This window comes from Thamnophis elegans, chromosome 1 (genome assembly GCF_009769535.1).
Source record: "Thamnophis elegans isolate rThaEle1 chromosome 1, rThaEle1.pri, whole genome shotgun sequence".
Taxonomy (NCBI): Eukaryota; Metazoa; Chordata; class Lepidosauria; order Squamata; family Colubridae; genus Thamnophis; species Thamnophis elegans.
In genome coordinates this window covers 134871645-134896012 of record NC_045541.1, presented here as the reverse complement: position 1 = coordinate 134896012, position 24368 = coordinate 134871645, and the positions used below count along the sequence as shown (strand labels likewise).

The window sequence follows — 24368 nt, the reverse complement described above, 5'->3', positions numbered from 1 at the left end:
TTGAAGACCATCCTATTAAGTTAATCCTTACTCTTTGGAGGTTACTTAAATTAGCAGAAAGAAGAAAAGATCTTCAAGCATATTTTATAGCAATAGCACTTAAATTTATAGACCACTGCACAGTGCTTTACAGCCATCTCTAAGCATTTTACAGAGTCAGCCTATTGCCCCCAACAATCTGGGTCCTCATTTTACCAACCCTGGATAGATGGAAGGCTGAGTCAACCTTGAACCACTCAGAACTGACCTCCGGGGGAGAGCAATGAGTTACCTGCAGTACTGAATTCTAACCACTGTGCCACCACAGTTCTAAATTTTTAAGAATAATTTTAAGAATTTAATTTTACAGGAATAAAAGCAATGTTTTTGATTCTTTTATGTTTGAGGAGAAAGTTAGCATATCATTGAGAATAATTTCAGCATTTTCTTTTTAATTTTCTAAAAGACAGAACTAATAAATAAGCCAGATGGAATGAAGGAGAGTGCTTAAGATCTCTTCTGCTTGATGAATCACAGAGGGCAAAGTCACATAAAGCAGGCTGCCCAGGTCCGAAGATTGCAATTGCAATGCAAGACAAATAATATTTACAGCAGAGATCTACTATATACTATTTTATTGTTGCATTTCATTTGTTTGTTTATTTATTTCATAGCATTAATAGACCCTACACCCAGCCCAAATCTTACCAGCTCCAACCCCCCCCCCAACCCTCAAGTAGCAAACACAATACAATAAAACATCACAAATAAACCAGAAACATAAAATAGCAGAGCAAATCCAATCTCCTCAGCAGTACAGATGGGAAGGGCCACATTTCTCAACTCTCTACTAAAATTTTGCAGAGTGAATTTTCACAGAATATGGTGTCCTTTGTGAAGGTACATTTCGTACAATGTCTCAATCTCAGGGAGTTTCTGTCTTTCCCAAAAGTAGAAGAAAAGTTCATTGTAGGTTGTATCCACTGGAATCCAGAGATTTCAGTTTAGTTCTCACTGGTGTTTTTGGCTCATAAAAGTCCCCTTTCTAAGTTGACAATGTTTCTGTATCCATAACACAAGGTGACCCATGCTTTCTAACCATGCATAAACACACACACAATCCTATGATGGAAAATGAACTTTATAGGCCCAGGAAAACAAAGATCTTTATTCTGTCAAGTAAATACATCTGTTTCTTTGCATAAAGAAGAACTCTCATGATAGCAAGATTCAGTGCCTTAGTCTTGATGCTAGTGAAGGAATTTTTCTTATGTGGAACATTTCTATATTTGCTCAGAGGCTGCCATGCAATCCATTACTTATCTTGTTTCCTCTATTGTACTTACCACTCACTGTGCTAATTGGTCATAAATTAAAGTTGTCCATTATAAATTTCAGACTCTTAAAAGGAGATGTGGAGAAAGATAGCAAAGTTTTGTTTAATTGGTAAAGCACTAGCACTTAGACATATATACCGCTTCATAGTGCTTTTACAGCCCTCTCTAAGTGGTTTACAATCAGCATATTGCCTCAAACAATCTGGATCCTCATTTTACCCACCTCGGAATGATGGAAGGCTGAGTCAACCTTGAGCCTGGCGAGATTCGAACTGCCGAACTGCAGTTAGCAGCCAGCTGAAATAGCCTGCAGTACTGCACTCTAACCACTGGACCACCTTTGCTCTTATGTATTGTCAATATGAGGTTATTTGAAGATCATAATCCAAGACAATTCCATTTGTTTTTTTAATTGTTATTTTATATCACATTGCTATGTTTCATAGGGGCTGGTTACAAATAAGTAAAATAAATAAGATGGAAATAAAAATGGATATTCTATGATTTTGGCTTCACTGGACACTCAGTAGGAACATTTAGTGACTATACCATTTCCTTCCTTTCTTTCCTTCTTCCTTTCCTCCTGCTCTTCCAAAATCATGGCTACCCACTTGACAAAGATGTGTTGAGAAAAGATTATACATTTAAAAAATTAGATTTTTAAAAGATTTTTTTATTCCTACTCTTTGATATCTTCTAACATGACTCAAAATTGACGGAGTGCTTTGCAAATTAAAATGGTAGGGCGATGTAAGTGAGTTGTAGCACTACTCACATGAGAGCTGAAGAAGCTTTTTGGAGGAGAAGCAAAACCTCTTTAAAGAAAAACAAAAAAGTCTAGAAAATTATGTTAGTGAAAAATTGACAGATTTAGAATACAGATGCAGATATTTTAAAGGGAAGAGGACCCTGGTTATTGCATTGTGTGCCTTCCGTCCCCTATATCTTTGTACTTTAAAGGTTTTTTTCTATAATAAATTGAAATATGGCAAATTAAAACTATACAATATTTAACAGTCAAATGAAGTTTAAAAAAATGAAGGAATTTGAAGTGACCAGATCCATTATTTATAAACCTTTTAAAGAAAAAAATTATCTTCTTTACATGATCTCTGGAGTCCCTTCTTATTGAGTTGAAGCTGCAAAACTCAAAAAAATATTAAGATAGGAATTAAAAATTGATTTTGGGTCATTTTTTTCTTTTGACCCAATCAGGTGACAGTATCTATGAATCACGGCTGATCTTGAAAACTAAGCAGGGTAGGATGCTGGAGGACCCACCAAGATATCTTAAAACTGTAGATTACACTGGGGATTTGAAGGGAAAAAAACCAAAGAAAAAGTGGCAAATCATTTTCATATATTACCATGATATTGCCAGGAATCAAGTATGATTGGAAAAAGAAATCACAATTTTACTCCTTACTTTCAGGCAGAGTCTGAAGAGAAAATTGAAAGCAATTTCCCCAGGCCCACAAGTGGAAGGGATCCTGTCCAAAGTATGGTAAAATATTTGAATAAGAAAGATCACTGTCATTCAAAGTAATAAAAACAATTAAAGAAAAACCCAAGGCTTATTTCAATATTTTGGTTCCCTCTTCACATTCCTGCTTATTTGGCCTGTGGATGGGAAAAAAACAAAGAATGACTGACATGGATTAAGGTAGCAAACATTCTGTTAGCCTTTCAACATCTCAAAAGCTAAACAGCTACAGTGAGTCTTTCATCTGGAATCTCTCTTAGCTTTTATTTAATACTGATTAACTGATTTGATTTAGATTCATCGATGGGTGGATTTTATATCCCAAATTGCTCAAGACATCATATATAATGTTATCTTTTCCTATGGATTATTGTCACAACAGTAAAGTGTTGTAGAGAAAGGTAGTGACTGGCATAGGGATACCCATAGGTTTTGGGCAGGGATGGGCTACTGGGGTTTCACAGGAGTTTGGGAGAACCTCTAGCTAAGATTCTGTGCAGTTTGTAGAATCCTCAAATCCCACTCCTGGCTGATCCAGCCCCCCTCCCCTCCCGTTTTCACCTACCCAGAGGCTTGAGGAAAGCCTCTGGAGCCTGGGAGGGCAAAGACACCCTCTGCTATGGTTCAGAAGGCTGACCAAACCATGCCCACCATGGCCACATCCACCCAGCAATGGGGCAGAGAACCCCTTGCTAAAAACTTTGAAGCCCACCCTGGTTTTGAGGCAAAGAGATATCATTTGTGCACTCTAGAGTCATTTGTCCAATGTTCTTCTGACTAAGTATCTTAACAGTACTGGAAATTAAGCAAACTTGTTACTCCTTTTCACCAATAAACATTTCCCTCATATGTTCAATTGGTCAGAATGTTTGTGGTTTGAGAGGCATATGAAGGGAGAGACTCAGTTTAATCTGATAAAGTATGCCAAGCCTCTTTGATGTTGTTTTGTTCTAGATTCCCTTTCAGTATCAGATTGAAATGATCTTTATTCAATTATAATTAAATTATGTTTATTCAAATGTAATTTTCAAGAGGAAGCATCTCACAAACACTCCTGGGAATATGCAGTGATATTTGTGGCAGGGAATGCATTTTGTATTTTATGTTTAGCATTTTGGTGAATTTCGTATTTGATTCTTATAGATATTGAAATACTGTTCAGTTTTATGAACATTTGGATGGGCTGGTGCATGAGAATGGTTGTATTGTCCATGTCATAGTTTCATAGTGAATGTACAGATCTAATTGCCTTTCAGTCTCTAGGTATCAACACAATCTTGTTTTAATGTTAATTTTCTGAGAATGCTACAGGGCTACATGTGGCATAAAACTACTTGTTTAGCGTATACAGAAGAACAGCCATAAGAAAGTATAATAATATATAGATCTAAGAGATGAATGATGAAGGGAAAAGTAATATTAGCTTATGCCTTTTCAGATGTACCACCCAGGGATGCATGGGAGAAAAAGAGAATTCATTCCACCCTTTATATATGGGTTTAGTAAAAAAAAAAAAAAAAAGGCCATTCTATTCCTTCAGAGAAGAAGGCAATTCACTATAACAAAACCTTTGGGATGTATGTTTGTGGAGCCAACTCTTATCTGACACTGTCAGATACCTAAAGCCAGGTTTCCACAGCTACACTGAGGAGGATTCCGCTAACAGATTTTATCCTGATGCAAGAGAAATCCAAAATAATCTGAGTTCCACAGGTCACTTTTCCAGAGACACTAGCTCTGTAAGTTTGTTGGTTTTTTAAGTAAAGAAGGAAATAGCCTTGGTGAAGATAAATTAAAAAATTATAAAAGAGCAGTTTTGAAGCATTTAATCTAGAAGGAGTGACAGTGCTGCCTTTGAATAAAGTATTAGTCAATGCTCAGTTTAAATTTGCTCTTCTCTTTCCTGTTCTTTTATTCTCTTACTTTAACAGATGAAGTCAGACTGGGTGCTTTTTGTGTTTCTTTAAATACCAAGAAGACAACAAAAGATATTTAAAACAGCTCACACTGATGTAGTTGATAGTTGTGGGAGGGAAATGCACCAAAATGTGCCCTTTACTAGAATGTATCAGTCCTTACACCTTCCTGGAAAATACAAAGGGCAAAATAATAATGGGGGAAAGCCATAAAAGAGAAAGAGAGAGAGAGAAATTCTAGATAATAGTATCCCCCTTTTCTGTGTCACTCTCTGTCATTTGAACATGCTTTCCCAAAGTTTGAAAGCATGTGTAAAAGACCGAGAAATGTGCATCTGAGGTATCTAGTTTGTGGATTTTTTTTTTGAACAACAAAGAAACATTCTTCCCTCCCCCTCCCTTCTTGTTCTAAAAGAGAGAGAGGGAGGGAGGGAGAGAGAGAAAGAAAGTTTTGAGAATTTTACTTTTCTATTCACTGTAGTCCTGGCCAAAGTAAAGCCCTCTTTTACATTGACGTCAAGATCTTTACTAAGATTAGGGTTTCATTTCTCTATTGCAGCAATTAGCCAGGGAATGTATAAAAGGCTTGAGGGAACCAAGCGAGGACTCCAGAGGAAAAGCACTTTGTACCACAGGCAGATAGTGAGAGGCAGAGAGACGGAAGAGTGGCAGGGAGAGAGGCTGAGCAGAGCCAGCCCAGCTAGCGAGGGGAAGAGCAGAAAGTTTGTGTGCAAAGACTTTCCTCTAGAGCCCTCCCTTGACAGGGAAAAGAAGTATTTCACCTGGTAGCTCCGGTAATAAAAGAATGAGGAAAACTACTGAAATAGGAGAAAATTAGAGGAAAGTTAGCCTGTTTCGTTTCAATTTTAGAATTACAGGGAATTGGCAGCCCGTCTCTCTCTCTCCCCCCCCCCTCTCTGTTTAGAGGACTGCAAAGGGCTTCTGGCTAAGTAAAAACAACAGTAGTTTGAGTTAGAGTTTTTTAAAAATTAAAAGCAGCTCAGGGTGGAAAAACGTTCATGTTGGCGTGGTGCTTCCCTTTTTCTTTTAAGCAGCTCTACTGAAGTAAGAACTGAGCCAACATTGAAAGAGAGCTAACGGAGCACTATGAATTTTTAAAAAGACCCTTATGTTTCATTATTTTTATTATTATTTTTCATGAGGGCACACAGGGTATGAAAAGGGAACTCCGAGAACCCTTTGAAGAAGAGGAGCAAGCAAGATGGGTTTGTTGAGCATTGACCTGTTGATCACACTTCAGATCCTGCCGGTTTTTTTCTCCAACTGCCTTTTCCTCGCCCTCTATGACTCGGTGGTCCTCTTGAAGCACATGGTGCTTCTTCTGAGTTGCTCCAAAGCTGCACGTGGTGAATGGCGAAGGATGCTCACATCAGAGGGCTTGCGCTGCGTCTGGAATAGCTTTCTCCTAGATGCCTACAAGCAGGTAGGTGTGTGTGGACAGGCATGGTCTGAAGACCAAACATCTGAAGAGAGTCCTTGGGCTCCACTGCAGAGAGGAAGAGGTATTAAGACAGCATGTGTGTGAAGTTGATATAACATTTACTAAATGAAGACAAAATTGTAAATATTACTATCCCTAGGCATTTAGTGCATAATGTATTAATTTGGTAATCTAATCTATCTAATTTTGGTACCATCTCATTTGTGTCAGTGTTGTTTTATTAAGAGATATACTTTCATATTCTAATTTCCTTGCTTGGGTATAGCTATTCTGTTTTTAAAACCTTTTCTGTAGAGTTCACTTCCTGAGTAATTAATACCACTATATTAAGGTCTAAGCAGAGATTGCACTATTGCCCTTATTGGTGATTTTCTTTGTGCCTTCCAAACTCTTCTTTTCTGGTGCATATAAACACACACATGCAGACAGACACAGAGTGAGTGACAAATTCCCCTCTCTTTCCTTTGTGAATATAATGGTAAAGTTAGATGAGTCCAAAGATATGTAGAACTTCAGACATAACAGACAAATTTCTCATACTGCCAGCTACTAAACTTAAGCAATCCTGAGAATATATGTATTGTCACCATTTAAAATGGTAGGCAGAATTAATAGGAAATTGCCTTCATCTCACCTATTCTTCTTCACCTCACCTATTTCCATCTGCAAAAGTAGCCATACACAGTTTTTCTGGCCCAATTTCCATTTTGCAGATGGAAACAGTGAAGTGGGGAAGGTAATTGTCAGTTTTTGAACTAATGCATATATCCCTTGCAAGAAACTGCAGGTTGTTCTTGCATTTTGCAAGAGGAGCACAAAATTTTTCAGAAGAATACAAAGATTGTCAATACTTGTGGTTAATTAACTGATTGGCTGACCCCCCCTCCAAATCATCATTGGGGGGAACTTGTCCTATTGACATCATTTTATGGCTTGGTATTTCCCCAGTTGCTGACAAAGCAGAAAACTTAAATTCCTAAAAATTGATTTTCTGAAAAAGAAAAAAAAAACATCTGAAAGAATAATAGCTATCTTTCAGCTAGGGTGAGCATACAATAGAGAATTTGAATACCAAATTCAAAGAAGCCTTGGTTATGTTACCTGAGATAGATAAATCCAACCTTTTCATTAGATAGGAAGACACTTGCTTTTGGTTGGTATCAAAGGTGCTTTCTATTTTTGCCAAAAAAGTTATTCAACAGATTTTTCCATTTTAGCCTTTTCTGTAGTATATATATATATATATACTTCTGAGGGATCTCTTGCACCATGGAGAGCTCCCATGATAGTATCATCAAGAGTAAATTGGAGTCTTAGGTACCCAGGGATAACTCTCTGCATATGTTTCCGCTTAATAGGTAGAATTGTTCTTTAATAAAATAACTCTCACAATGTTCAATAAATGTTTCTAGATAAACAAAAGATTTTTTACATTTCTGTAGAAACATTTTTCCGCTTCTGTAGATCCTGTGGTAGGAAATATTTTGCCAGAATGTTATTGGTATCTTGAAGTTTGGCAATATTGAAATTCTTTCACTGCAGAATTTGTACAGAAGTGTAGACATTCTTTAAGGCAATAGTGTAGATGCAGACCTATATGCTATTATATACAATAGTGAATGTTGTGCCCAGATTTCAGTCAGTTGCTTTGTTTTAACTTTCTTCCCAAGGGGAAAAAAAGGCTTGAAACATTAATATTTGGTGGATTCACTGAGCTGACATTTTCCCCCCAAAAGACAGAAAGTATTGGTGCTAAAAAAGAATCAGAGAATCATATTTTATGACTATTTAAAATTGCAAACATGAATTTATTTGGGGACGTTTTAATATCTTGACCTATATTAAAATTTTGCCGGGAGTAGTAAAAAAAAACAAAACCCATACAGTATTTGTCTTGTTTGAAGAACTACATACCACAACACTTTTGAAGTAGTATAATCCTGACTGTTTTGATCTGTGCACTTGAATGACATACTCCTTTGGTATCAGATGCTCATCATTCTGCTGAAGAGAATTATGCAATATATCATACTGGCTTTAATACAATAACCTGTAAAATATATTTTGTAATCCTGAATCCCTTCCTCCAATGTAGTGTACAAGAAATGCAGCCTAGGTTTCTTAACTACTAACAGTTCCAGTAGACGGGCAAACAAGCAAATATTTCCCTTAGGCAAATAATAGCATTTTCGCTATTATGTTATTAAAACTCTTCTGCCCCAGTTCTCAGTTCTTCCTGCTCCTACTCTGTAATATATTTATAAACACCTGTTCATCAATGCATTCTTTGAAGCATTTTTTTTGCATCTGAACATTTCAAGCATTCCACCAAAAAACAATTATTCAAACAATATTTTGATTAATACCCAACTTTTATACATAGATGAACATATGAAAAGTATTTTCTTTGACACTGCACATTCTAAATCAACCTATGCCCCCCCCCACCATTCAATTTCTTTTATTTCATTTTTTACCCCTACAAAGGATAACCATTTCTGCACCAGACACAAAGACTATCATTCATAGAAGTACTGGAGGTGATATTTCTTTGAAGGTCATACTATTCTGCAAGATGCTTATGGGAGAACAAAACAAAGCTTTATACTAGACAAGATGAGCAAATAATTTAATTTAATAACTCCCAGTGAAGTTTGTATGAAAAGAACATACATATTACAAAGGGATGACTGTATTTTCCCTATACAACAATAAAGAGAAAAAGGATGATGTACTATGCTTGAGTCTCATTTTCATAAAGTGATTCCATTTTTACTCAACTGCATCACTAATGTATTTGAGCAAAGCCCAGCTAACCTATCCCATAGTCACCATAGTCAGACTATTCTGTTGCCTGTCAGAAAAAAATGCTTTGTCTCCACCACTAATGGCATCAGAACACCAAGAATTTGTTTTCAGGTTGTCAATAGATCGTGCCAATTAGCTGGCCAGTGGAAGAAGCCAATTGTATTTCCTCTGGCTCTGCAGAATCTTTGCATTTGAAAGTTTCTTGCAGCCATATTGTAGATGTTGGTTGCTTGTCCTGCTCCAGTCTAAAAAATATATGCAGCAATCTATGTCAAAATACTATAAATTAGATATTTCATGCACCAAATGGAATCATCTTCCTTATTAAAGGACCAGGTACCCAGTTTTGAAATACTCTTGGATCTGATATTGAAATGATGATAAAAAATTATATTAGGTTAAAGAAACTTGACTATCCTATCTAGAGAAAGCTGATTTAACTATAGTGACATATGTATTTGTAATGTCTACATAAGGTTGCTGTAATATGATACATAATGAACTGTTCTTAAAGTTAGTTTAAAAGCTACAATTGGCAGGAAGAATGTTTGTGGGTGCCAGTTACTCAGATTTTATTATATTTTTCAACAGGGGTTATATCAGAGACCTGTTTGCCTCCAGACCTGATGCATGGTTTTCTTTAAAAATATATTTCAGATCATGTAAATTGAAAGATGGTCTGTATTTATTTCAATCCCTAGCAGCATTAAAATCAGCATTAATTATTATACTCCGATCCATCATAACATCCCTTGGTAGTAGACATCCAAGATAGGGCCTTTTCTTTCATAGGTGACCCTATGCTTTCGGAAATCTTTTCCTATCACTGTAATCTTTAAATACTTGTTCTGTTCCACGTTTTAGACTTAATATCAAAATGCTTATCTACTGCTATATTTTATTCATTTGATTATATTGTCTTGTTAACTCCCTTGTGAGGGAAGGGTACCAAGAAAGAAAGACTAAAAGCTTTAAAATAAATCAATACTTTATACATCTCATTTTGCACTGGAGCATCCTAGAATGTGTATGAATATGATTTGGAATAACAAAGCCAAATAACTAAAAGCAATTGAGTGGACGTTCAGACTATATTGAGTGATGGGTAATTAACATTGCACCTGTTCTGAGTTGAGCACTTGCCTCTTCGCCTTCTCTTCAGCAGGCTATCACTGCCAGGAGCAGAAGGAAGGAACTTAGTTGTGTTGTTAGAAAGCTGGCATAGTGGACAAACTCTGTTAAAAGCCATGCTGAAATTAAAATTCAAAGTACAATAAATTTGCTTACTGGCCAATATAATATGGAGCAATTTGTTGTTAAAACTGCTAGTTACAGATTATGTTTCTTTAGATAGAGTTACTGATGATTCCCTTTTATTTGCTCATTTTTTTTGCTTTGGGTATCCAGCTTTAGTAAGTACTTTCTACATCGAACTTTGTTGAACTTTGCTTTTCAGTTTTGAACACCTGCCAGGTTCAATGGGGTTCTGTTTTGCACTGTTTCCTCCTTGTCATTTGAAAAGCAGCCCCAGGAGGCAAGCACACCCTATGTTGCATAGATCAGTTCTTTATAACAAGGCTAATTATCATAATGAGGGCTAATAGAGTTGATAGGGTTTATAACACTGGGTCACTTCACACTTTAGAAGAAGAGGTCAAAGAAAAAGCTTTTTTTTCTGAGAGCACTTCATATACTTGCTCCAAAAGGTACTTAACTATTAGAATGGAAAAAGCAGTTCTATTTCATCATATATTATGAAAACATAATGCTTCCCACCCCACCCCAGCTAATGTATGTGCAAATGACTTGTTGTCATTTCTATAGGTCATCCAATACAGGCTTAGTGCCACCATGTTTGACCTGTATGTAGAATATATGTATAGAAACTATACAAACAATATTCAAGTCATTGCTGGACTTTTGTGGGAGGTGTAGATGAGGTAATGCCACCCTTTTCATAAGACAGAGCTTCAACCTTGCCTGGAATCTCACTTTATAAATTCCAGGAATAAAGATAGGAATAATATTCAGCAAAACTTCATTTTCAGGGATATCCTTCCGCGATTGCATAAATAGTTTGGCACATATAAATGTCCAGTTTTATAATTTTTTTATAAGGCAGTTTTTACTTGCAAAGCAGATTTCTCCGCTAAGTGGGAGGTTAAAAAATAAAAGTATAGGATGAGTTTATTATTATGGGAAGGATGTGATTCTTAGTAGAAAATGGAAGGAATCCAAAGGTTCATGCAATATACAGTACATTGAAATCTCCTTTGTTTGATCTCAGGTCTGTATGAATTTTCCTGAAGTCCCAAACATATTTTTTTGCTCCTTTGCAAAGAAAGGGTCACTCAGGCTTAAATTGTAATTTCATATAAATATGAAATATAAAATATGATCTTTTTTTCTGGACCAGATAAAAGGCCTATCTATTCTAGTGCCCTATTTGGTCAGGGATCTCTGGGAAATCCACCAAAGAGAAGAGAAGTCAAAGCTCTTTGTCTTTCTCATCTCTGAGCAACTAGTGTTCGAGTCATAAAAGTAGAAAAATAGGACTCTGGCTATATTACTATTCTGTAAAGGTCAGCATGACATCAGAAGCTGACTTTGTAGTTGAAAGTAGAAGCACAGTAACAGAAATTGAACCCATGATTTTCTGCTTGCAAAGCATGTGCTATATACTGCAACTACACAACAAATTTTAATAGATTTTAATCAATACTATGGTCCCATGGCAATATCTGGCAGTACAGTCACTTTATTTCTGGTTCAGTGATACTGCGGAGGGCTAAAGTAAACAAGGAATTATTGTAAATCATTGTAGAGGAAACCCAGGAACATGGGGATGGGCATTAGCATTCTCTTATCATCCAGAGTTTCAAATTAAGGTGCCATTGCACCATATCACATATCAAGGCTTTTAAAAGAGAAAAAGCTCCACTATATTTATTAATTTGTTGTGCTGGAGTAATTGAAGATAGGCACTAGCTAGATGCCACTTTTTAATGGTTCCATATTAGTCAGAGGGAGCACTAATTAACTTAACTAGAAATTATGGTATTTGTTAAATTTATATTTTGTTATGGCATTGTACATAAAGCTATTTTCCCCACAACAATAGGTAGATTGAGCTGGGAAAATATGACTGACCCAAAGGTGAACTTCCATGGCTGATGGTGGAGTAGAATGTAGCTCTCTGTTACAACTTCAGCACACTAATGACTATACCAGACTAGCTCTCAAATGGCAGTCGATGACATTTGTGGGTCAGTGCAAAGGTTCTGAGGATTTCTGAAGTAAAAAGTGATATCTTAAATTATAGTTTTATTTTAAGAACCAGAGCCAGAGGTCAAGAAACCTGATGCAGCTGGGTGAAGAGAAAGTGCAGTATATGCAGTGTATGTCTTTGTTTATATATGATTAGAGGTTACTATGACTCTTCTTACAGCTTTTCATGGTTTACTGAAAGCCTTACAATGATTGAAGATACCTCAAACAATCTCTGAGATCAGAGACAGAAATGCTACTTGAGGGCTTGTTAGCACAAGATCAAGTTGACCAAAGTCTCATCTTTATAGATCAGGAATTGAATCATTTTGCATTCTGTTCTCAAGGTACAAAGAAGCCTTTTACTGAAATTTAACCTAAAGGGCATTAAGTCAGTGAAAGGTTGCAGCAAAATTTACTTAAATGGGTGTACTTTTTTCTTTCATGGTTTGTAAGGCTTCCAGTATTTCAGATACTACTGATTAATACTAACCTGTATTTCAGATCAGGACGTTCTTATGAGAAAAATGTCTGAAGGTCCAAAAGACAATAATATATTTGTACACATCAAGTATGTGTGTTCTCCACATCAGGAGAAAACATTAACTCCTAGTAACAGGAGTTCTACTCTACTCTGAACTCTATTTCCCTTAGATCTTTTCTTTTGTGTCAATTGGCATAGCTATTCAAGGCACTTACTCTCTATGAATCAGAACAGAAGAAAAATCCAGCAGCCAAGAGCAATTGCCCTGGTTTGGAACATCCCCATCAAATTGTCAAAGGGCAACTCTTGTTCCAGGTGCTGGTATATGTAAAGAATGTTGTTGGAGGTGGGCAGGGGGGCAAGCCAACATGTTTTTATAATCTAATTTAGCAGTCCCCTTACCTCTTTCAGTTCAACAATCCATAACTGCTGCTTTCAGAAAAGAGTGGTCTCTGGAACTTGGGAAGTATTTAAGGAACTGTAAATAAAATCAGTAAATTATTCCAACAGTGGGGGAAGGATCATTTCAGCTGTCAATGTTAACCTTGTAGAACTTCTCCCCTGTGCAACACTTTCTATGTTTTTAAATGAAATGTAAAGCATTTCAGTACCTTAAATTGATATATGATCATAACCATGTATTCACATGAGGTTCTGTGTAAGTTTGTACTTTTGGAAAGTCTGTATGAATGTACAAGTCTGAGAAATAGTTCTTGGTTAATGTCTATTCATGATTTGCTTTTTACAGTGAATGTCTCTGCAATACTTTCCTAAATGACATCTCACTAAATCTCACTAATATGAAATATTATGGAATCATTGTAGAAGCAATATGTATAAAGACAGAAGAAATATTGTAAAGAAGAGTGGGTGGGATTTTTTTTAACACGTCTGTTTGACATACTGGTCAGAGATATTTTGGCAGGTTTTTGGGGTAGTAGAACATAGCCTTTCAGCCTATACCCATTTGATTTCATCATCTTTGCTTATTTTGGCATGGAATTCAAAGAAGTATCTTTCCTTGCATTTCATGAGAGAAACTTATGAAAAAAACTCTCTATTTTTAAAAAATCTGCTCCAATAGTTCTAAGTCCAAAATAGCCATATTTGGATGCTTAGTTGATAGTGGCTAACTTTTAAACAAATGACATTTAGAGTCATGAACAATGTATATTGCATGAGAATTGATCTTAGTAGAATATTCAGGTGAAAATTTGCACAAACTGTTTCTGAAAAACAAGATCTCAGATTGTTTTTCATGTTACTTTGATGTAGAAGGGGATCAGTTAATGTCATTTCAAATAATTCACAACTTGCTTGAGTTTCTTTGATACTGTTTTTGACAAAATAATGTAATTCCTAACTTAAAAATGACAGTGCCCATTTCAACCTCATTTTTCGCTGATATAATTATTGAATCTATGAATAAATAATTATTATATCTAAGCCAGGAATCAAAAACCTGAAGTTCCAGTGCTTCCTGGTCTTTTAAAATCCTCAATGCAATTTTCAGTCAGGTACCAAAAACAATAGAAAAATTCCCCATCATTTGGAAGCAAGAAAAATTCAGAAACTGCTGTAAAGATTCTGAGATAGTCTTAATTTTATTTAAATGTCCCCAAACTCCAAACTTCACCATCTCTTTACACTTAAGCCCTCATCCTCTATAAAAATGTTAGCTGCAGCTTCTGGCCATTAAAAAATATCCCTCTCTGATTTGAGTCAAGAAAGTTCTGAAATCTTCATAAAACCGTTTGCTCTTCTAGATGAAGCATAAGAAACGTTAGCATTTAGGGCCACTAAGTGTTTACCATAATGAATTATTTGAACCACTGGGAAGTGTCAGTTGTGGGTGGGGGAAAAAGAGATGGACTGATTCCAGCACTGGTAAGATCAAGGAAATGCCATTTTGGAAAAAGTATATTTCCAGCATCTGGCGCTTTAGAGGTGTGGCTTTCCAGGAACTGTATATAATGAATAGGGCCACTGAAGAGCACAGCAAAATTGTGGGTCCTGTCAGAGAAAAACAACAATACAATAGCAGCTATGAACTGTTCTCGTGGCAGTGGCTGTGAAGATTTGGATGAATCATTGTGAAATGACAGACTACTAAGAATTTTGGATGTCTGTGAATGGAACAAAATAAAAAGAGTAAATCTTCAAATATTTCTGACTGCTCAAAGGAATTCTGAATATAACTCTAATATATTATGTCTGGGTTTAAATGACTGGTGCCTGAGCCCATTGATTATTTGGCAACATCTCTTTTCTGCAAGGAACTGACACAGTCTGACAGTCTAACCCCTATGGAGAATTTGAAAAGACTTAAAGTTGCTCCTTAAAGAGGGAGAAAATTGTGCAAAGGGTAGAATATTTTGTTCATGATGCTATGCTGGTAATTCTAATTCCAGTCAGTGATTTATGAATCAGACTCTTGTCTCCTGCCTTTGACACCTCATTTTTCACTTTGCCTGCATAAGCAAGCCAATCATGGTCTTGTTCCTGAATATAATATTAAAGAGGGATTCCTTAGACTTAGAGTATTAAATAAAACTGCATATTGAACTGTATTTACAAAACAACTTTCATCTAGGAAGGTAATGACAATGACCTATGCCAGAAGTTCCCAATCTTGGCAACTTGAACAGAGGTGGGCTGTTGCTGGTTCACACTGGTCTTGGCGAACCGGTAGTTAAATTCTATGCAAAGCCCACCACTGGCTGGTCCTACCCTCACTCATTTTTAGGACTGTTTTCTGGGCCATTTTGTGGACATTTTGGGCAGATTTTCGAGTCAAAAGTAGCCCAACAAATAGCCTAAAATGGCCCAGAAAACGGCCCCAAAATGGTCCAGAAAACAGCCCCTCAAATGGCCTGGAAACCACCTGAAAACAGCCCAAAATGGCAAAAAAACCCAGGCTAAAAAATGGGCGGGGTAGAGCCAGCCAGTGGTGGCATTAGCCCCAACCGGCTGAATCCTACCTCTCCCTTTGAGGTGAGTGACTGGGTGATGGGGCTGGGTATGATGAGTGATGTTACGCCCCAGTCACATGACCAACCAGCCACACCTACCCAACTAGAAAACCAGTAGTTAAGTTATTCAAGTCCTACCACTGAACTTGAAGACACATGAACTTTAAACTCCCAGAATTTCCCAACCAACTGGTTGGGGAATTCTGAAGTTTAAAGTCCATGTGTCTTCAAGTTGCCAAGATTGGAAAACTTAGATTTAGGCAGGGAAATTATCCACTGCTAATAGGTAAGATTCACTGGGGTTTGATATGAATTGAATTAGTCCTGAGACAAATAAATGATAGTGTGACTTCATTGATGTGTAATTGGCTTATAGAATTCACTGCCACTAGATCTGATGATATTTAGATGTATGAAAAAAATGAGCAATTTACCAGAAGCTGTCAGTATAAGCTAAATGTGTCCCAGTACAATTTTAAACGATGTGACCACAGCTCACCTTGAAGCAATAAAATCAATAAATCAATTATGCATTCATCCTTTTCACTGTACAATCTTCAGTGGACAGAAGGAGAGAAGTCAAAGAAAGCATGGATAACTGCTGCTTTCAGTTCAACAGAGCTAGTGGTGGAAGAGCAGCATCCTATATTCCCTACAGAGGAGAACTTGGTCAGACAGAAATTCAATCCCATTTTCATAGAGCTCCATGGTAGACTATGGAACTAGCTTGTTAGAAAAGAAGTCCATGGTATAGGAAAAGAAAGCCGGAGCCAGAAATATTGCGTGTGAGTAAAATTTCCTGGGTTTCCTTCTCCAAACTGCTCTCTTGCTGCCTTGTCTGTAATTTCAAAAGAAGTTTGGCAGAGAAATATTTTTTTTAATTTATTTATTTTGGATGACATTTCACTGCGGCGCGTTGTAGGTATTTTTCCAAGAGTTAATTCCACCCTCTTCAGTAATGAATGACAACAACAAAGAAACCAAACAGTCCCTCGAAATGGATGTCAATCCCATCTCTCAACCTGCTAGAATAAAGATGACCTTTGGGAATGTTACAGCTTCATCAAGACCAATTAGCAGGAGATGCAGCCAGTTGTGTCTAAGCATTAACTACTAGTCAGGATTGGCTTTTTGGAGTGGCTAATGCTAGCACAGAACAAGGCACCGACCTAATTACTCTGTTGCAAGAGCAGAGGAGGCCTTGTGAATGCTTGTTTGGCAAGCCTGTCTCATTAAGGACAATTTTTCCAAACAAACACAAGGACTTCTAACAGCAAAAAAAATAAATAATATGATAACCTGTGGCCACAAGATTTCTTTTGCTGATGTGGGAAACTCAGTGATGCAATCCATACTGGGGGATGTCCTGGTTTCTTTCCAGATATGTGATGACGTAAAACTAGTATTATTTAATTCCTGAGTCAGTTGTGAGCCCTTGATTGGAAGGCACTTGTTAAATATTCCTTTGTTAGAACTTAATTAAACCAATGTCTCGGCACTAAGAGGGTTTGATAAATGAAAGAACAATAATAGCAAAAATCCTGGATATAGGGGTTTTCCTTCTTTTTCTTCTTCCATATTTTAAGTTCCCAATTTTTAAAGAATGGCATTAAATATTGCTTAGGGAAACCTTCAACAGGGTAGTACTATCATACAAATCTTGCTTTTTATAATTTGGAAAAACAAACAGGAAGTCACAACTGACAAAACTAGTTTTATCGGTTTGTTCTACTGATTAAAGCACCAGGCTAGAAACAGGAAGACTGTGAGTTCCACTCCTGCCTGAGGCATGAAAGCTGGTTGGGTGACTTTGGACCAGTTAGTCTCTCAGCCAACTCACCTCACAATGTTGTTGTTGTGTAGAAAATAGGAGGAAGGAATATTAGTTATGTTTGCTGCAGGGATTGGTTCTGGCTTCTGCTACTGCTGGTTGACTCAGGGATGTGTTTTGCATGATGTGCGCTACACACGCATGTGCATTAGTAAAAAATGCTTCTGCACATGTGCAGAAACAAAGAACAAGATGACTGTGCCTATGGTGCCTCCGATAGAAATTGTTTCGGGGCATGGCAGGCCAAGTTATTACCTACTCAGCCGAACCAGTCCGAACCAGTAGGAACTCATCTGTGGTTTGCTGTCTTGAGTTAGTAATAAAAATAATAAAGGTGGGATAAAAATAAAGAAATAACTATAGAACAATTCTGGTTTTGATTGCATGGAGTGGTATATTGTCTTGGATATCCATGTAGCATGGTCTAGAACCAGGGTGTCAAACTCACGTCGTCCTGGCGGTGTAACATGATGTATTGAAACTTTCCCCCCCAAACCGGGCATGGGCATAGCCAGAGCATGATGCATGGCCAGAAATTTGACAGCCCTGGTATAGAAGCTCACAGGATGACTTAGGTTCAATAGGTTTTCTTTAGCCACAACAAAGTTGTGGGGGAAAATAGAAGGAAACTACAGTATATACGGTATTTTGAGCAAAAAGCTCAATAGAAATCAATAAAATAAACAAGATATGTTAAATATCAATAGCTTTGCCAGAATATAGAGCTGAATTTCATATGGATAATAGTATCTTCATTTTAGCCATATATATACTACAGAGAGAAAGAGAGAGAATACATCAATGTTCTAATTAGCATGCTAGTTAAGTATGAGCTGAATGATACATCTATTAAGTGGATCCACAGCTGGTTTGCAAAGGATACTTTAAAATGTTTGTCATATCCTCATCAAATTAGAGGGAAGTTTTAAATGAGATGGCAAGGAGTGCAGTCCTGGACCAGATACTTTCTACCAGTTTTATTAATGACTTGAATGACAAGGTGGTGAAAATACTTATTAAATATGACTATGACACATAATTGGATAGGATAATTAAAACCCTTGAAGAGATATGAAGTTCAAATTGATCTTGATAGAACTGAGAAAAATAGATTTTAAAAAATAGACCAAAAAGGGAAAGGTTTTTTTTTAACCTAGGAAAATGAAATCAATGCACAGCAATAAGATCACGGATACCTGGCCTGGCAGCAGTCCATTTCCAAACAACCTTGAGATTGTAGATTATCATAACCTAAATGTGAGTCAGCAGTGTAAAGTGTCTGCAAAATAAATAAATATATGCATACATTTCAGGCTGCATCAATAGAAGTACAATACATTAATCATGATAATCTTTCTATTTTATTTTGAATTAGTCACACCTCACCTCACCTATACAGTCCAGTTTTGAATATACTTTAAGAAGATTCAGACAAATTAAAATGGGACCAAAGAAAGGCAAAGAAAATAATTGGGGAGTTAGAAACTCAACCCTAGGGAGGGAATTAAAGAAATGAAAGTATTTAGTCTTCAGAAAACTAAGGGGATTCATGATAGCAGTCGTAAATGAAAAGAGTAGTCACACTCTGTTTTATATAATTCCATTAAAAATGATTAAAAACAGATTCTATTAGGACCACATGTGAGTTTTCAATATTTTTACATTAATGTGGCCCAAAATGTGTCATGTCCTCCACACAAGTTCTAAAACTAGAAAAAGAAGACCCAATTAAGCATATGAATCAAAAACATTATACTTCATTTTTATTTGCTCATTAATACCTACTATAATGTGAAATACTCAATACCATCACAATTTATTTATTGAGAAAAATGATTTGTGCTTGAGCTGCCTGACAGTGGACTGGTGGAGCCCATACTGCAAATAATTTTATGGATATTATCCACCCTAGTCAGCATCAATAGTTGATTTTTTTTAAAGCCAAGAAATGAAATGTTCCAATTAGACGTCTTGGAAATACTAGACTTACTTTTTTTAAAGTCTGATTCTTAATCTATTATTGATATTAATATCTATGCAACAGTACAGTATAATTATTGTCATAACTAATGGAAGACAGGAAGTGCTAGAATTTATTTCTGAATGGGCTCAGAGGTGGAGAAGCTAACAGTTTTTGTTTAATAAGGGGGACAATGCAAGGTAAATGGCAGCAAGTCATAATAATTGATTATATTTTTGTTTTAATTAATAGGTGAAATTGGGTGGAGATGCTCCTAATTCCAATGTCATCCACATACCTAATGGCACTGCCGAAAGCAGCAGCAACTGCAGATGGAAAAGCTCCATGGGAAAATATGGTAGTGAATGCCATCTCTTAGACTTTGCGAAATCAGACCGTCCACTTGTAATCAACTTTGGGTCAGCTACCTGACCTCCCTTCACAAACCAGCTGTCTGCCTTTGGCAAGTTGGTGGAAGAGTTCTCTAGTGTGGCTGACTTTCTGTTAGTCTACATTGATGAGGCTCACCCATCAGATGGCTGGGCTGCTCCTGGTATCTCATCTTCATTTGAAGTCAAGAAACATAGGAACCAAGAAGACAGATGTGCTGCTGCTCACCAGCTTCTAAAGAAGTTTTCTTTGCCACCACAGTGCCAGATAGTGGCTGATTGCATGGACAATAATGCCAATGTGGCTTATGGGGTTTCTTTTGAGCGTGTATGCATTATACAAAGACAAAAAATTGCTTACCTGGGGGGGAAAGGCCCTTTTTTCTACAATCTTCAAGAGGTTCGACTTTGGCTGGAGCAAAACTTCAGGAAAAGATGAAATCCAAATGTACCAGATAATTCAAGAGGACTGTCCTTTTAAAATAATTTAAAAAGAAAACAAGTCACATTTTGTTTGAATAGGATTTTTCTGCCTTTTGGGACAAAACAGGCCTAGTAAAAAGTTTAAATGCACAAAGTGGTTGCAAACAACAATGAATTCTCAGTAGCTCTCTGCAAAAGGAGCTGAGATTTTTTTCTTTTCATAGAATAAGAATTCTGAGATTTTTGTGCCATGAGATAGTAGAAGCACCCAAAACCATTATTTCCATAAGGTTTATGAATGATACATCACACCCTGAGATAAAAATCACTTTGTCCTTCAGAAATCATCCTGTTACATTCCATCATAGCATGTTCAGAATCTAAAGCTTGCCAGTTATCATGAAATAATTATTTTAGCTTGTTATAGTGAGGTACCATTTGGTAGATATTCCAGATTCCAGCATCTTCTATAAATTGGATAGTTAATTGCCTTCTTAATTGCTGAAAATAAGAACTGGTATTCACTTTGCTTTAATGCTTTTTGTTTTTGCAATGTAGTATAGCTTGCAATTTGGAAATCTTTTACTTTGATTCTAACTCTTTTAGTGCTTCAAAGATAAAGAATTCTGCAAGAACAGGTTATACCCTAACTCTGCATTGCATGATTAAGCTGAAACATCTCCTAGCAACAATCATCATAGAAATTACTTGGGCCGTTCTGAATCTTAGTTTATATCCCCCAAAGTGAATTTCTTAATAATTTTGAAGTAGTGAAGACTATTGTGTTTTGAGCCAATTCAGAGAATCCAGCATCTAATGGATTTCTACCATTCGTTGTCTATAAAAGAAATAATTTATGTTGAAAAACTTGTCTCAATCAACTGACAGTTTCTTTTGTCTGCCCTAAACCCAATTCTCAGAATTTTGTTGTGAAAATTCACTGTTAGACTTATTATGTCTGACCCTGGATATATCCAGGAGAGTTATGCAATCAGGTGTGCAATTGATTTCTCCTATCCAATTCCTATAACTGTTTTGTGAAAAGCATGCTCCAGTAAATATCACTTATTGCAAAAAAAACCCCAAACAAACCTGCGCTTTCTGCCAGCATAAACTAATTTTTGAAAGCAAGCTCTTCAGGTGAAAAACATTAACACTTGAAGTATTTTCTTTCAACTTAAACTTAGCCTTTTAAGACTCATCTCATGGCAACTCATTTCTCATTATCACATTATTTTGGGGGGAAAACACAAGGATTTCAGAAGGTGCAAACTACCTGTAAATCTTCATCCTTTGCTGATCTCACATGAAGCTTTCAACTGGTGGATCCTTACATGTGGGAAAAGTGGTTGGGATCCTGGAAGTGGCATGGGTTGGTACTTGGTATTGGATCACATAAGGAACAATCATGAGAAGATTACCTCGCATTCTTTCTGCACTGAAGTAATGTCTGAGCAATGTATTGCAAGGTTATCTCTGTGTAAGAAAAAAAAATATTGTGTGTATCACAATCTTTTGGGAACATTGATGGGAGAATGCCCAGAATCATATCCAATATAGAAACAAACTTATTTTATGTTAAGCCTGGATGCATGGATGGAAACTATCAGGTTTACTTGCCTTTGTTTGAAAAACAAATTCAACAACAGTGCAGTTAATATTAGCTGTTATTTTTTTTAAAAAAATAATTTATTGCATTTGAAAATAGTGCAAGTGGTGTATCGTTCTGTGAAGATAAAGAAGAGAAAATGAAAAGGGGAAGACATACTACTTTATTGGGACTGAGATTTTACTCATAAATTGCTAGATACAATTCTTGTTGATGCATTGTTTGCCCTTCTACCCAATAACCTGAAATTAGCTTTTACTCACATTAATTTAATGTGAAACAGATTTCAGCTTTAGAACCGATGACCTGAAAAGCAGTAGAAAGCCAAATCCTTTGTCCAATTTCCATTTTTTTAAAAATAATAATAATTTCCTCTTAAATATTAATTCTGGCATCATAGCTACCATCCCTCTTCATCCGCCTGTCTCTCTACCCCACCCATTAAATGGGTGACAAAAATGGAAGAAGTTTTAATGAAATGGTTGGGATGTTTGAATTTGAAAGAAGAACACAAAGTGGAATGGTTTTGAGAGAAAGGCTGGGTGGTATTTTCCTGAAAGATGTTCTGTACAAAATGCATTGAAACAAGCACAGTGAGTAGGACAAAACTCAGAGAAGGGCAAGAAAGCATTAACAACCAATTAAATTCCACAAAGACTTAAAATTCCTTTAAGTTTTCACTGCTTCCTTAAGGAACCATTTTTCTGATATTGGTTAAGACTTTTCTCATACTCAACACATATTTTAGATTATGTTCCCCTCCAATGAAATGATACAAACTTGACAGTGGGTTATGAAAGCTATTCTTTCTATGTCCACTTTTTTCTTTGCTTCTCTTTTACAGGTATACAACACATGGGCACACAATTATACAGAAAGATGTCAGAGGAGTTGAGAATGAATGTACTAAAAAGCTGACGGAGGGTGAGGAGGTGGCATATGTTGCTACAGTTTGAAAAATTTAAGGACTTGGGGAAGGTATAGAGGCAGACAGTTGCAGGAAAGTAGTATTTTAATTTAGGATGGGGGAGCATTGATAAAATATGAAATAAGCAATTATTAATATAAGTGAAGTGCTCATCTTTTCAAATAGTAACCTGTTGGCAGGGATGCAAAACATTTATTAGCAAATAATTTGTTTGTCTTAAATTGTTTTTTTTAAACTTCTCCTTACTTTGCCATTATGACATACATACAGTCTTGATTTATGACTGTAATGGAGTCTGGAATTTTTGCAATATGACATGTTGATTGTAAGTCAAGGTCACCATAGAACAGAGCCAATTTTAACACCATTTTTGTGGCAGTAATTAAGTAAATGTGGTGGTCATAATACAAACTCTGAAACCATTAAGTGAATGCTACAATTAGTATGTGGATGCCATAGTTGTTAGGTGAACCATTGCAATGGGCAGGGTTTTTTTTTTTTTTTTTTTTTGCTGGAAACCAGTCGTAAATGCTGATTTCTGGCCAAAAAAAATGTATAAATCACAGTTGCGTGATGGTGGGACAAATGGTCATAATGCAGGCAAATTCCCCAATGCCCAAAATACAATTATGTAAATGTTTCCCCTCCTGTATGTCTGATAATAATTAACTTTTAAACCAGAATGGCAATTTAGAGCTTGAACTGAATTTATTTGTTAGTCATCCAGGTGCCATAAGACTCCTGGTTGCTTCTGAAATCCCATTCTTTGCATATTTACTATGTTTATTGATGCTGCATTTACACATCTCAAAATGGCAAGTACCTCTCCGATCAATTGATACAGTAGTCTGAGAAAACCCAAATTATTTATTTGATTACATCTATATTAACTATATTATAGAATGTTGCCATCTTTTTAAGAAAAAGAAGACATTAAGTGCACATGTCATTTTTCCATGGATTTATACCATTTAAACCTTATTGTTCATGTAAATCATTCTGTTTTTGAATAATGATTCAAATTATTCATATACATACCCAGTATATATGCTTTGTTTTCAAACCTGGGATGGAAATGAAATAAGCAAAACCGAAAGCACTGTTTGGATAGAGACAAAAAGCAGTTTAATTTTTATGTTCTTCTTTGTATTCATTATTTATTGCAAAATGTTTTTTTTTTCTTTTTGAGCACTGCAAACTTTTATCTTCCTCCCCATTAACTCTCTTTTATATGAGAGTTTGATAAGACAGAAAGACCAAAACATTTTTTTTTGATTCCTGGAATATGCCTTAACTCAAAAGGGCTGAAAATGACTAACTTTTAATACAATTTAGCACATTTAAAAACATTCAGAAATTATGATTTGGTATATCAATCAGTACCATAATTGTGATAAAGATACAGAATAACAGTGATGGAAGGGACCTTGGAGGGCTTCTGGTCCAACCCCCTGCTCAGGCAGGAAACCATATACCATTTAGACAAATAGTTATCCATTCTCTTCCTTAAAACTTCCAGT

The 24368-nt window shown here is 36.2% G+C and overlaps 1 protein-coding gene across 2 annotated transcripts; it reads left to right on the top strand.

The window, feature by feature from the left end:
* Positions 1-5305: 5305 nt before the first annotated feature.
* On the top strand, positions 5306-24135 carry DIO2 (iodothyronine deiodinase 2). Of its 2 annotated transcripts, none has more exons than XM_032232389.1 (2): positions 5306-6159; positions 19752-20327. In XM_032232389.1, exons 1-2 carry the CDS (start codon positions 5938-5940, stop codon positions 20325-20327), a joined length of 798 nt encoding a protein of 265 aa, XP_032088280.1. In that variant the 5' UTR covers positions 5306-5937. The 2 variants fall into 2 exon arrangements, with proteins under 2 accessions (XP_032088280.1, XP_032088272.1); XM_032232381.1 differs by having other exon boundaries at positions 5309-6159; positions 19752-24135.
* Positions 24136-24368: the final 233 nt, after the last annotated feature.